Here is a 14,966-nt window from a genome sequence, read left to right on the forward strand (position 1 = left end):
GCTTAAATTTTTCAAAATATATTTACCTTTTCTATTACATTTATTACACAAATTATTATCAATCAGTATCTTTATCAACTTCAAAAGGGAAAAATGTAATGGGCAATTTGGGGTGATTTTTTTCTTAAATCTTTGGGTTTCATCTGACCCTTGACATTTTCTTTAATCACTCATGTGGCTGCTTCTCTCCCCTCTCTGGTGTGATTCATAAAACATCTTAACTAGAGAAGCCTTTTATGACTTGCTGGTCTCTCTTATCTACTCAAAGACTTTCAGTCTTTGATCTAGCTATTAGAGCAAGTAATGATTCTTAATCAACTTTATCTCACATTTATTTATTTATTTTGTTCCTTTTATATACTTTTTTATTTCATTTTTTTGTTTTACCTACTTCTGTGACCCTGAGATGGGATCAGCCCACCTGAGGCTGACATGTCCTTAAAAGCTGTGCCCCTAACAGGCCACAGCATCACACCTTTTCCTCACCTATTTTTCTTAAAACCTCCTGGTTGTAAATTTTTCTCTTTCATTTATAAAAAGTCTTTGGGTTTAGCTCTTTCTACAGGAGAGACTTTCTGAATAGTTTCAAAATTAGACAAATTTAAATTTGGAAGAATTTTTCTATATTCTTTAAATAATGCTGAAGCTCTGATGCTCCCTCAAAGTTAACACAATTCATAGCTGGGTCAGGGCTAAAAAGAACATGACTGATATAACAAAAACACCTAGTACTAAGCATGGCTACAAGGAATGGTTTTGTGGCATGTGACAAATCTGCTTAACCATAAGTGAAAGAAACATCACAAATTCCCTCTGACCATCCTGGCTTCATTAGCAATGTCTATCTCAATCAACTCTTATATATGGTACTATTTTCTCACATACATGACCTTAGAAAACAAACCTAATTAACAGCCCCACAGAAGATAGAACCTCACTATTTTAATCACTTTAGAAAATGTTTTAAAAGATGTTTTCCATACAAATTAATGTGATCTTTGAATGTAAAGTCCTTATCTAACTGTACCACTGAGTAAAGTTTAAAGGATAACATGAAAAAGGGGTAATACTGAGAGACTGTTTAGGTTATTGTTTACTTCTGAAACCGTAAGCCATAATTAGGTACTTTGAGACCTTTCTTTTCAACACTGACCATGTCTTAAAATATGCAGGGCAGATTACCAAGGGATTTAGTGGTTAGCTAAACTCTGATGGAATGATTCATTTCAATTTGCCATGCAGTTTTAAGAAAAGCTTTATACTTCCTATCAAGAGTAAATATCACACATCCTGTTTATACATACTGGCTTATTGTCCATGGTTCTTCAAAGAGCTGGTGACACCCCCCTAACTCACACTCCACCCAACCCCCAACTTCCTCTCATTGGCGTGATATATTCCTAATCACTTTTAAGAAGCATCTCCCTCAACAAAACACTCTGTTTACAATAAATTTTAAAGAAAATACTTTATTATGTCATGAAAAAAAGGCATCAATCAACCAGATTCATACTTGTTTGAAAAAAAACTGAAAATTTATTAGACAGTATGTGGGCATCCTGTTCCACATGGGAATGAGAAGATGCTATAGGTTCTCTAAGTATTGCACAGTCTGAAAAAACACCAAAAAAAACAACAAAAAAACAAAAAAAACAACCAAAAACAAAACCAGGGAAGGGGAGGAAAAAAAAAAAATCACATGATCTTGGGAACCATCTCACATTATGAATAATCTACCAAGAAACATTATAAAAAAAAAACAACAACATTTGTTTCTACAGTAGCTTTGAGTTTATAGTTGTTGGAATGACTATATTCCATTGAAGACATCTCAGTAACAGGAAGCTTCATTTGAACAATCCCATGTGCAAATATTAATAAAAAAATATATAAAATAATGCAATTTATCTCTTGCCATCACCCCGGCAACCATAACATTTGTGAGAACTGTTTTGCTTGAAAAGGGTTAAGCTGTAAGCTTTGCCTGAAGCTCCATCTCTGCAGCCCGTTTGAGTGCAACATCCACTAGAAGCTGAAATCCACTAAAATCCTGGTTGAGGTCTGGTGGAGTAGGGGGAGGAGTGTTGAAAAGACCACTTTGTGTATTTGTACTTGGTCCAGATTTACATGTGTCCTCGGGGTACATGAGGGAGGTATCTGTAAAGTTGCTGGCTGCTATCTGCTGTATATCTGTGTTTTGTCCCACACCAACCGGCTGACACAGAGAGAAAGGCACGTCTTTCAATGCAGTCACAGTGGTATGACAGATCACTGATGGACGAGCCAGAATTGATCCTAGAGACGACGGCTTAGGGGACAGTGGCCTTGCTAGGGCTGGGTTTGGTCCAGCTGTACAGGAATGAAATGGGCTCTCCTCTAGAGTTGGCATGAAGTTTTTGATGCCCATTGCTGACTCCACAGAACTTGCTTCAGAAATCTTGGCCCCACGGCGGGAAATTGTGAACTGATTTGGATCTTTGCCATCCTTTCTGAGCATGTCAGGGAGGAGCCTGCGGCGAGCGTTGATGAACCAGTTACAGACCTGAAATCATATGGGTGTCTGCTTTACCACTCAACATACATGTTCTGCGAACTTTCCATTGATGCATAATTATCTCTCTGCATTTAAGAAGGTTTATTAGAACTTACAAAGTTATTTCAATGTATTCGAGCCCAGCCAAGAAAGAAAACTGCCTCCTCTGTCATACACCTGCTCCTTTTCTCATACAAATTCCCTTTTTGGTCTCATCATCCATAAACCTTTTCAGGAGGAAGATAAAGGTATAAATTGTCAAATGTCTAAAAATGATTTTAGAGAGGGAGGTTTACCTTTTGACTCTTTCCCATATTAACTGAGTACCTACTGCCTCAGCATTTAAGTTAATCAACTACAGGAAAATCTTTCCTGTATGAGAAAGGCCACTCCCCCCAGTTACTGATTTTTCCCAGTTCAAATCACTGTGTCAACAGACATGAATTACCTCACTGAGGTCTGTCCTTGTCTAAATATCAAACCAGTTTCCTGGGTAATAGAGTAAGATTTAACCTCCTTTTTATATTTGTTGTATAAAGGAAGGCTCTTTTAGGCATTAAAGGAAACGTTATTTGACAGACAACTGTCAAGTGTTTGTTTCTCTAAATAGCCAGTCATTAGCTATCAGCACTAGAAAGTTTACAAGATATACCCCCCCCCCCCTTTTTGAGGCGGGAGCCACTTAATGACTTGACATACAGGAATGCTATAAAATAACTTTAGGAAAAGAAAAAAGAAAAGAAAAAGAAACCTGTGTGCATATAGCTCGTGTCCTTTTCCCTACCTGTAGTGTAGATAGATGTGTTTGTTGGGACAGTAATGCTTTTTCTTGCTCTGAGGGATAGGCATTGTATCGGTGCTCATACAGCCAATCGCGGAGAATCTGTACAGATTCCTTGGGCAGGTTGCCCCTTCTCCTTCTCTTGCCTGAGCCGGCAGAAGAGGAAAGGTCCAGGGGGATGTCCATGCTGTCATCATCCTCAGTCTCACTGCCAGAGGCCGCAACACCTAGGAAAGGACAAAGGCCGGATATCAACCACTTTCATCAGCAGAGCTCCTACTGCAAAACTCATCTCTTTTGACCATTCAGTGTAAACATGTTTTCTCAACTACTGAGAGGCAGGGGAAGAACCAGTGAGTATTTTCTGTCCTGAAATACCACAGCACATGTAATGTCTCAAAAGTAATTTGATTAGAAGCATATTCTAGAGTCTCAACCAGTTGTTAGAGTACCTATAGTACCTACTTTCCTACAGGATTAAACTTCTCACATTCCTTTGGAATGATCCTCAGAAGTCTTTCATGTAATCCTACAGAGGAGACAAAGCTCCACCCAAAGTGAATAACAGCTTGCCACCTGTGTATCAGGAAAGGTGCTACAACAGATGGAATGTGTCTAACAACCTTCTTTTTGAAGTCACTGCTATCTTGGATAAATCTAATGAGTATCCTATTGTACATTTTAAATGCTATTCTTCCTCCTTCTTCCACTGAAGATTTGGACTAAAAGGGAAGATTCGTACATTTTTCTCACTGATATAAAGAGGGAAAATTGCACACTTAACTCAGGTAGCATTCTAAAGATAAAGTGCATGTCAAAAGTTTCTACCAGTTCCAGAGTCATTTCTTTTTCATGGCTACTTACATTTATTGAAAACTAGACACCTACTTTTAATGGGCAGTACAAGTCACTTTTTAGTAAATATAAACAATCAATGAAATTTTCAGTGTTGTTACACAAAAATATTTTTCTGTTAGTACTTTAGAAGAGGTCAAAGATGCCTAAACTGAATGAAAGTTTAATTTCCATAACTTCACCTGCCAGATTAATCTGAATCTAGAATACTACATATCAATAAGCAGAGTTGTCTTAAATTATTACATGACAAAGAAAACTGAATATGCAACCCCAAAGGAACAGCTCTTTTGTCTGTAAATACTTTAATCCCACAAGATTTAAGAATTCAGAAACCATAAAGGATATTTAAATCACACACAGACTGGGTTCAACAAAAATTCAGGCCTGGCCCTTTTAGACATTTAAACATAAATTAGAACTTTAAATGCTATTAAAGCATCCCTCCCCACCCCCTTCAAAAGGACATGGGCAACTTCTAGTGATAAAGAAATACATTCTGTTTTTGGAACACAATGTAATATTTTAAGAATATAAATGAATTATAAACTATTGCATGCTTGAACATATCAGTATTTCTACATAAAGAAAAATTAATTAAAATAACACAAAATGTAAAGGTATGCATTCTTAACTGCGTTGACACAAATTAATTGAGTGGTTTACCTGGATAGGAAATAAAAATGGGATATTCCTCATGGTGACAAATCATTCAATAACACAATGAAACTCAAAAAGCCATGCATTCAAAGACTTGCTGATGAGATATCTCCCTAGGTAATTGAGTCTGACTTGGTGACACATAGTTTTGGACTGTAGGGGGCAGAAGGCATTAGAGAAATGTCCACAGAAAAGGCAGGACCTTCTGAAGACAAAGTAAACCAAGTTCTAACAAAAGAGCAGGATGATCTTGGAAATTCACTTTAGCTCAAGACTTCAATAAACCACACAAGAATCCTAAATTTTAACTCCCATGTATCTGCCATTTCTCTTCCCAGAAGCTTTCATTAAACTGCTTTATGTTTTTAACTCATTTATTGATTTTAGAGAGAGGAAGGGGGGGTGGAGAAACATTGATTTGTTGTTCCACTTACTTATGCACTCACTGGTATGGAGTGCACAGGGATGGAACCCGGCAACCTTGGTGTGGGAATGACGCTCTAACCAACTGTACTACCCGACCAGGGCTCATTAAACTGTTTAAAAAAAAAAAAAGAGGTACACTTAAAACTGAAACTGCTTTCACTGTTGAAGAGATGAGAAAATTTTAATCCTATATTGAAATGTGGGTAAAAGCTATTAAAAAAAAAAACCCTTAATAAAGTATAAATGAGTATGTTTTACATTTGCAAAGAAATCAGCCTTTTAACTCTACCTTTTTTTAAATACTCGAGTAACTAAAGCAAATCTGTTTTAATGCCTCTGAAAAGCCAGACATTCTTCTCAAAGCTATCTCCCCTATTATAAATTGTTTAAAAGTGTGAAAATTTCTCATTAAACAGTGAATTCTCAGCTGTAAGTTGATAATAACAGAGTTTAAAACAAACAAAAAACCCTGAAGCATGCACTTTGATCTGCTTAAAGTTTGACAAGAAGCCTGATCTTTCAGAAAAGGTTAGTGACACACAAAAGCAGGTTTCAGTTAAGCAACAACAAACTGCAGTGCGACTTTACTCTGTTCTCAGTTCATTTAAATAAATGAATGCCAGGCCTCTGGACCTCTTAACAAATATTTCCAATATGTGCATAAAAGCTGAAGTAACAGGAAGTTAAGACTTCAGTTTCTTGGCTACACCAGCTGATATTTCACTGCAGCAAACCACGTTTGCTGCTGTCAGGACTATTTTCACTAAAACTCTCCCTCCGGATTGTGGCTCAACTTGGAAAAACAAAAAGACTTTTCCACGTTACTCATTTCCTATTGTAACAGAGCCTTTGAAAAGTTTCCCGGTTACGACTTGTTTCCAAACGTCCTGCTCTCTGCTTGCACTTTTTAAAAAAATGTGGTTGGGGGGTGGGGTTATGGGGATCTCCATCCACATACAAGAAAATGTTTAGAAAGCCAAAAGATGGCCTATGACTCCCACAGCTCTATAAAGCAAGCTCTTCTTTTCTGAACAGGAACTGGGTGTGCGGGAGAGAGCCAGAGAGATAGTGGTTGTAAATCTAGAAGAGACTAGAAAAGAATCTGGAAACAAGAATAATCAAAGGAAAAGTTTACGATTAAAAGTAAACCTAACCTAACAAACTTCCTGATCAGAACATCTCAAAAGTGACAAAAATCCAAACCCGAGGTGTGCTTGGCTGGTCACAGCCACAGGACAATTTTAAAGCAAGAATTCCACACTGTCAGAAACAATGAGCAAAGAGGCTAGGGAGATTTTTTTTTCTCAACGAATCTTCTTTCTGCTGGGCTTAAAGCCATTTAGGAAGATCTTTTTGGCATCCTCAGCTTTCTAAGACGAGACACTATTATCACAAAGCAGTCTTCCCAAATCCCGGGCTCTGAGATTGAGTTTAAGTTGATTTTGTTTTCAAGAAAACTTGAAAAGATGTTCAGGGACTTTTATAAAACAGACAGACAATAGACCAAACCAGGCGGGACAGATTTCTTCCAGAGTCCTTGCCGAGCGACTCCGAAGGCCGGCCCCCACCTAGGTAGTCGGCCGGGGTGGGGGTGGAGTTATGAGTGGGGGGAGGATCGAGGAGGCCGCGAAGAGAGGGAGGAGCCGGGGGGAAGACGGCCAGCCAGCTTTTGTTCTGCTGAGTTCCTCCGGCTCCACTGAGATCGACCCCTCCAACTGTACGAGTTAGCACAACCTGGACCGCGAGAGTTTCAGATTACAAGAAACTAGACAGGATGCCGTGAATCTATACATTAAGGGGGCCTGCCTGCCCCCATAGGATTTACCAAGAACACCTGAAAAGGGAAAGAACCCTTGGCGGTGTCCGCTTCCCCGCACCGCACCGGCTCGCACCAGTCGCAAAGTTTCCCCTCCACCACCGCACCTTTCATTGTTTCCCAGTCGGCGCTCAGCCGCAGGACCGCCGCGCCCCGGGCCACTGACTCCGAGTTATCCCCAACCAGCGGCCGGCGGCTCCCAGCCTCGCTCCTCTGAGGTGGGGAGTGGACACTGGGGAGGCCCGGAGGGGGGCAAGAGGCCACGGACCGAAGGGGCACCCGAGGGGTAATCCCCAACACTGCCGGGGGAGGGGCCGGGTAGGTACACTTGAGTGCTGGGGGTCCGCGAGGGACGCCAGGAGGGGCACCTGGAAGGCCGGGGTGGGGGGGAGGCGAAGGGCCTGGTGGGAGGCGGGGAGAAAGCACCCAAGAACGTTTTGATGGGTGACGGGGGGTGGGGGTAGAAGGGGACGGGACGGGTCCCGCGAAGCTAATCTACGCTTCCCTCTCCAGAGCCCCAGCAACGGTGGGAGCCCGCCCCGGCGGAAGCCCAGCTTTGCTTTCGGCTCACAATGACCATTCCTCAAAAACAGCCCCACGCGCACACTCACACTCCAGCTGAGCCCAGCGCCTGCGATCGAGCGCCCTCCAGTCGGGATCGAGACCTGTCAGTCCTTCGCGGGTAAACACGGCCTTCCAGGGACCACCCTTCGAGCCCCCCGCGCCCAGCTCCGTGGCCAAACCTCCAAGCCTCTGGTTCTCTCTGTCCCATGGGGAGGGGTCGGCAAGGAGTCCTACCACCAACCACCACGAAAGCCTCGGGTTTTGACGTTTACTTTTACTCCCACTGAAAAAACCTGAGGTGAGGCGTGTTTCAAAATCACCAGCCCAGACTCAAAAGAACAGCACCCCAGGGTGAAAACGGGACCGGGGGAACCATCTCGGATTTGAGGCTGTTCCATTTTAACGTTAACTGTATTCGAGGGACGAATCTGAAAGAATGTGGAGTTACAAAAACTCTGGGGCGCTCCTGCGCGTGCGCAGCAGCACGCCCCCTCCCCCGCGCTGGCTTCCCTGAGTGATTAACTTCTGTTTTGAACCACTTCATATAAATCACAACAGAAAAGCCAACTGTGACCCAAGATGGAACATTCGGGGTACCTCCCCGTCAGGGGCTCAAAAGTTCACTTCAAGAGGAGCTAACATTCTTTGACCTTTCATGGTGGCAGTTTTTCTTTTCCTGTGTTATTTTGTTTTTAACCCAGACTGTCGGCAAGTTTTAGTTGTAAGGCTTCCAGAACGTTTCGTGGAAACAATGACAGACTCCCTCTTTGCACTTACAACCAAGCCTGTTTGTCATACTTGGACTCATTCTGACTGCATGCCGCTTTAAACTGCTTGCCCTCAGTCCTAACTCTTCATCTTGCCCCAAATTCTTCGTGGGAAAACTTTGAGAGGCCAGGAATGTTTAAGCCTAGTTCTGCGAAGTTTCCGATCCCCGGGGGAGATTTGGGGGCCAGAGTCGAGTTCCTTCTATTGTGAAAACACCCCAGCCCCAGAGAAAAGAGTGCCCGGGCCAAACTCGGGGGGGGGTAGTAGGAGCCCCGGAATCCGAGCCCAACTTTCAGACAAAGGCACACTCCCAGCTGCCCCCGGTCGCGACGGGAAAAGAGGCGGGGGTACCCCTCGTGCCGGTCCCACACACCCCGCCCGCAGGAAAGAGCGAGAAGCCACGCGGCGACTCGGCGGAGCGTGGGGTGTCGACTAAGACAATGAAACTTGGAGGCTCACAAACAAGGCGGTGAGCGTGTTTCTTGACAACGTGCCAGCAGCATGGAGCGGCCCATCTTCCCACAACAGCCCCTCGTGTTGTGTCTAGAAGGAAAACGGCAACTACTGTTTCAGACGCTGCCTCAACAAAGAGAACGGCTGCGATTCCAGCGGGAGAGCCCTGGGGCTAGGAAAGTCCACCAAGTCACTTTCGCCCCAAGCCCGGCGCGGTACGGCGAGCACGTTTCCCCGGGACTCGCGCCCCCTGGGCGACAGCCCGCAGAGCCTTCCTTACCTTTCTTGCTTTTCATTCTGGAGCTTCCCTTCCAGCGCGAGGCACTGCTGGGGTCTTGGGGGCGGGGGGGCAGGAGCGGGAGGGAAAGGGGCAAGCGGTTGTCCTCCTTCCTCGAGGACTCTCCGGTAACTTGTAGGACGAACTCCAGCAGTTACTGCTAAGCAAGTTGCTCGGATCCCAGGCGCCCGCTTCTTGAGTGGAATTCAAGTGACACTTGGGCTTCCTCCTGCTGGGATCTTCTGGCAGCCGGCCGGAGGCTCTCCCTCGCCCAACTCTCTCCCCTATCCACGCCGCTCCTTTGTTCCCCGCTCCTGCTCGGCGCACCTCAGCGCTGTCAGAGTGAAAGAAGCGAGGAGGGAAGGTACAGGAGGTCCTGCCTCCGCCCCCAGCCGCCCGCCCAGTCCCCCGCCCGCCCGCCCGCCGCTTCTCCGCCCCTCCCCCGCACCTTCCAGCCGGGAGGACTGCACGAGGGCCGCGGCCGCGCCGTCTCACTCCTCGCCCCGGGGGCCTCTGTTACCCATCCCTCGTGGGGGCAGCGGAGCCCAGAAACCCGAGCCTTCCTCCCTGCTGCGCGCACGCCTCCCGCATCCCTCGTCTGGCCGCGGCCACACCAGCCGAGTGTCCCGGGTTTCTCCTTTGGGCCTTTCTTCCCCGGGCGGACGAGGGTGCGTTTGGTTAGGAAATTGCAACAGATGGAAATCAGGCCGCTCCCTCCTTCCCCTCCTTTACCCAAGGGAAGAAAAGGCCCTCACTTTCGTTTTTGACAGCTGCCCCACACTCCACGGCCCGGCGCTAGCCGGAGGAGACAGCCGCTTCTGATTCAAGGGGCGGGGCACCGTTGGAAAAGTATTCGGGACAAGAACCAACTTCCTCCAGAATGCACGGCTGCCGTTGACACGCGGGTGCGGCGCTTCGCACCGTTCTCCTCCCTGGGCTCTTCCTCTAATAGCTACATTGCGCGGGGGGGGGGGGGGAGGATGAGACACAGACACCCAAGGCGAATGACTGTTCCCCGGGCTAAAGCTGAGAGTTCCGGACTGGATTGCAAGGCAGTTTCGAAATCCAACACGTTGCGATGGACACTTGTCATGCTCACATGCTCTTTAAACGTCTGTGCCTGGGGAAGGGCGCGCTCCGGTCCCGCTGCCTCTCGGCCTGACACTCCCATTCTTGGACCCGAGCAGCTACCGCCTTTATGGAATGAGGTTGACCACACAGGGGCTGCTCATCTGTTTCGGTAAAGAGTCTAGTTTTAAGACTTAAACTCTGCGAGGGGACCCCTTCTCTCATCCGGTATTTCAAATAAACTAGTCATTGAGTAAACACATGTTCCTGTTGGTTTATTTAGATTGAGAGGAAGACTCCAACAGGAGTTCCTTGATGAAATTACCCTTAAGACCAGATGCTGTTTAGCTGATTCCAAGAAACGCATACCCGCTCCCCGCCCTCTCCTTTGGGTTTAGTTTTCGCGTGTGTGTCCTGTTACTTTGAAGTAAACGAACTGTCACATGCTACAGTAAGACTTTCCTGATCACTTAAAAGAGAAGAAAAAAAAAAAAACAAAAAACAAAAACCGTAAATAACCCTAGTAGAGACGTCAACACCTGAGTCGGCCTCCAGTTTCGGCTCTGTGCTGTTTTTGTTTTGTAACCTCAATGGAGAAGCCGGCAGGAGTAGCTCCGTGGAAATGAGGTTAAACCCGAAGACTGAGGCAGCCAAACGATGACTAACTAGACTTTGGAGCCTCTGTTTTAGGATTAAATTAAAGCCAGCCTCCCACCCACTACCCTCCCCAAAAAAGACACCCCCGCTGGGAGACTGAATTAAGGGCCAGAGTTTACAAAGCTTGGGTGGTTTTTCCAATTACATGACTTTAAATGAATAAACAAGGAGAAAAGCGTCACTCTAAGAAGGCAGCGACCTTACGATTTTTTTCTTCTGTGGTTTGCCGGCTGATCAGCACCTAAGAGAACACACATCTAAAACGACAAAGCAGTGAAACTTGGTCCGGGGGTAAACCAACAGCCTGAAAGCTACTCTGCAACTTGCTGAAGCGCAGTTCCTTCCCTGAACCTGGCTGGAGATGAATCAGCTGCTGCGCCTGAGTGCGGGACAGATGTGGGCTGGGAGAGGGTGGGGGGCGCCGGTTAGAGGGCCGCTCCGTTCTAGCATTTGAAGGTTTGTTTGTTGCTGGGATTGGTGGCTTATGTCCGTTGGAGAACAGGAGAGGAGGGAGGAGAGACGCAGGGAGGAGGAGCCGGGGGCAAGCCCACGCTGTGACTCGGCGGTCTGAGTGGCAGGAGCCTTGTCTGGAACCAGGCGGTTACTGGGGAGACGCTTTGTTTGCTAACTTCGAAAGTGGTGGCCTCGGCTGCCTCGGCCGCTTTCGAAGCCACTCAACAAAACACGCCTCCTGGTCGCCTTAACCCTCCCCCTGGTCGCTTTCCGCAGCTCGCGACAAAAATGTTTCCTTCTTCCGCGTAGTTATCCTTGGCCACGCGGTGGCTCTCATTCTGTAAACAGAAGTTTCTTTTTCGTCTAAGTGAAGTTGGCTAATTACTGCGCTTCTCAGGCAACTGAGAAAGCAACCGAGTGTTGAAGCGAGTTTACAGCTAGAAAACAAACTTTAGAGGGGGAGGGGAGCACAGCATGTCTTTCAAATTTCGAAAAGGAAAAAAGTCGAACTTCAAATTCTTTTGTTGGAGGTCCGGTTTGATCCCGCCAATGCTCACCTTTTGCCGGGGCGCATAATATCAAAGCCGTTATTAAAGCTTGCGAAATGTTCGAAAGGGGAACGCGGGCACCTTTCTTTGTGATGACTCCCCAGGTAGAGGTCCCCCATCCCCAAGGCTCATTCCCAAACTTGTTTGGAGCTTTGAATTGCTGGTTCATTCTGAGAAGAAAGTGCCTGGAGTCTGCATAACACAGGCAAGAAAAACAACCCGAAAGATTGGGCTTGGAAAACCCGTAATTGCTTAGGATATTTTTTTCTTTACGGTATTTGCTTTTCCCAGGGTGGAAAAACAAGTTTTAGTTCTGGCTCTGTCGATTCCTTAGTGTCTCCGGTAGGGCCTCTCTGTAAAACTGATCCAATGACTTAAGATTCTTTCCAGTGCTAAATATAAATTTAATTTTAAAAATTATATGGATTCGCATTTGCTACATATTATTTGCTGCATTCATATGAACGTTAATTAAATTGGAAAATTGCGTGAGAAAAAAAAAGAGTATGCTTGATGCTCACGGATACTGCTGATAAACGTTTTTCACCCTTATTTTTTCCCTCCAGGCACACATCGTTCCAATTAGTGGCTTATCTTCTCAAGCTGCCTAAAGGCCAAGAAAAGAAACTGAGTTGTTTAAGTTACTTTTCACAGCCTGCAAACTCTTCAAAGGCACATAAAACAAACAAAAAATATATCAATGCATCCAGTTATTTTAATACCAGGTCCATGAAACCACCGGAGAATGTATTTCATTCATCTATTCAACAACCATTGATTAAGCATGAATTCTATCGGGCTCTATCTAGGTGGAGGAATGATGACTCACTCTGTCTTGGATCTCTTTTGCTTTTAGTCTCTGGGGTACAGATACATATTTTTTAAATGTGCAGACTGCTGGACTCCAAACACTGCACAAGGATTCTATAATCACTCCTTCACATCTCAGGTCAAGGGTCTGCTTAAAAAATAAAAAAGCTGACCATTGCCTTTTCAAGGGCCTGGGGCTGGGCTACAACCATTTATGATGTTATCGCCCCATCAGGATTATCTCCACTCTTATTTACACGAATAATGGAACTCGTCCTACTACTTTAGTCTGTAATCACTTTTCTCCTACCCTGCATTTCCCTTCCCGTCTTTTTTCCTCTGAAGCCCAGTCTTCATTTGTCCTTGCTATAGATTTGGACTCAAGGGGACAGAGTAAAAAGATAATTTGTTGAGCACAGCCTTTACCCTCTTTGGGGCTCATCATATATCTGTAGTGTGCTTTACAGTTTATGAAACACTTAAGTGACCTTATTTAATAGTATAGTAAAGTAGGTCATTATTTTTTCCTAAAGTCAATATAACTTAAATAACACATGCAAATATAACAAAGCTAAAAGGTGTAAAACCAAGTATTGGGCATACATTATCTGGCTTTAAGTCAAGTGTTCTTTGTCACTCTTTGGTGGAAGATCCAATAGATGTGGAAGGCAGTATAGCTCAGATGATGGCACCAGAGCCTCCGGAACACCTGGGGGTTGTTCCAAAATCTCTTCTTTGAAATCTACCAATAGTTTTACAAAAGGCTCTCTTCCAGCCTGCTGGCTTTTTGTGCATTTGTTTTTTCTTTTCTCATTTTCTAATTCCAAAGAAAAAGAAAAGAGCAAGGGTGTGCTCCAAAATTCAAGCAAGAAACAAGTACACAAAGTAAAATATGAAAGCACTCTTAAATCCTCTCTTCACTCTCCAAATGTACATATGTATACTACACACATATGTAAGGGATTTATTATTATTTGTTGTTTTCAAGTCCCCTCAGCCTGAGATGGTCCAAGAGTCTATAATATCCTGACCTAAATGTAGGTATCCCCACTGCTACTATCCACCTCAGAGTCCCAACCAGAGTCCTATTAACATTTGGGACTAGATAATTCTTTGTTGTGTATTGTAGAATGTTTAGCAGCAACCCTGGCGACTAACCAATACTTGTCAGTAACACCCATCCCCCAAATGTGACAAACAAAAAAACATCTCCAGACATTGCCAGATGTCCTCCAGAGGGGATGGAAATAGGCCCCGGGTGGGGTTGGGGTGGATATGGGATGGATCATCTCTAGTTAAGAACCACAGATCTAGCTCAATCCTTTCTTTATTTCTTCCATAACATCACACTTTAAATTACAGTATTTGTTTATTTGACTATTAACTTGAATCCCACTAAAATAAGACTTTCAGAATACCATACTAGATTTTAACTTATTCCCTTTCTCCTACTTCCACGAATGTAGTTAATCCATTCACATGTTTCCATTTATCTTTCCAAAGCTGTAGAGGACCCATTTATAATAGCAATAAAATGATGATATCTAGGAATAAAATTAACAAGAAATATGTGCAAGTTTTATGAGAAAAACTTTACAATTCTACTGAGGGACATGAAGAAAGACAAGTAAAATAAAAAATATAACATCGTTTCTAGTAAGATGCAGTAGTAAAAACAGAAAGATGTTTATTTTCCCCAAATCAATCTTTAAGTTTAAAGCAATTTCCATAAAAATGCTAACAGGATTTTTAAAAATTGCCACAGTTCATAAATATTACAAATCTTACAATAGCAAGGGAAATGCTAAAAGAGAAAGTTGGGGTGGGGGAGGACAGGGGAATCCCCTCCAAATATTAAAGTGTGTTTTGAAGTTAATAAAAATTAAAATGTATAAATTTTATATTGAGAATAAATAAAGAGGAAACAAAGAACAATAGACATTAGAATATATAGATAGATTTAGATTTTGACAAAGTTGGCTCTTCAGATCAGGGATTAATTGAATTGAGACAACTGACTACTTTTAGTGGAAAATAAAGCTGGATCTCTGTCTCACTCCTTTAACAAAAATAAAATTCATTGAGTCAAAGATTGAAATATGAAAGTAATTTAAAATGCACCAAATATTGCCCGGCCAGTGTGTATGCCCAGGTTGTGGGCTCAATCCCCAATGAAGGGCATGCAGGAGGCAACCAATCTCATTGATGTTTCTCTCTCTCTCTCCTTCCTTCCTCTCTCTCTAAAATCAATAAAGAAAAAAATAAAATAAAATAAAATACACCAAATACGTTCTATA

The 14,966-nt window shown here is 43.9% G+C and overlaps 1 protein-coding gene across 4 annotated transcripts; it reads right to left on the reverse strand.

Annotated features, from left to right (window-relative positions):
- Positions 1-1,742: 1,742 nt before the first annotated feature.
- Positions 1,743-10,071, reverse strand: TGIF1 (TGFB induced factor homeobox 1). 4 transcript variants are annotated; one of them, XM_036244782.1, is made up of 5 exons: positions 9,889-10,071; positions 9,582-9,782; positions 9,137-9,467; positions 3,318-3,541; positions 1,743-2,542 (listed from the first exon to the last, which is right to left on the reverse strand). In XM_036244782.1, the coding sequence occupies exons 3-5, from the start codon at positions 9,150-9,152 to the stop codon at positions 1,967-1,969; spliced, it is 816 nt and encodes a 271-aa protein (XP_036100675.1). In that variant the 5' UTR covers positions 9,153-9,467; positions 9,582-9,782; positions 9,889-10,071; the 3' UTR covers positions 1,743-1,966. The 4 variants fall into 4 exon arrangements, with proteins under 4 accessions (XP_036100675.1, XP_036100676.1, XP_036100674.1 ...); XM_036244783.1 differs by lacking the exon at positions 9,582-9,782; XM_036244781.1 differs by lacking the exon at positions 9,889-10,071 and having other exon boundaries at positions 9,582-9,870.
- Between the last annotated feature and the right edge of the window lie 4,895 nt (positions 10,072-14,966).

Source organism: Molossus molossus, unplaced genomic scaffold, assembly GCF_014108415.1.
Source record: "Molossus molossus isolate mMolMol1 unplaced genomic scaffold, mMolMol1.p scaffold_m16_p_6, whole genome shotgun sequence".
Lineage (NCBI taxonomy): Eukaryota > Metazoa > Chordata > Mammalia > Chiroptera > Molossidae > Molossus > Molossus molossus.

Coding starts and splice junctions, on each gene's coding strand:
- TGIF1 (XM_036244783.1), bottom strand. Junction 2,543..3,317: donor CACATCTATCTACACTACAG/GTAGGGAAAAGG, acceptor ATATGATTTCAG/GTCTGTAACTGGTTCATCAA.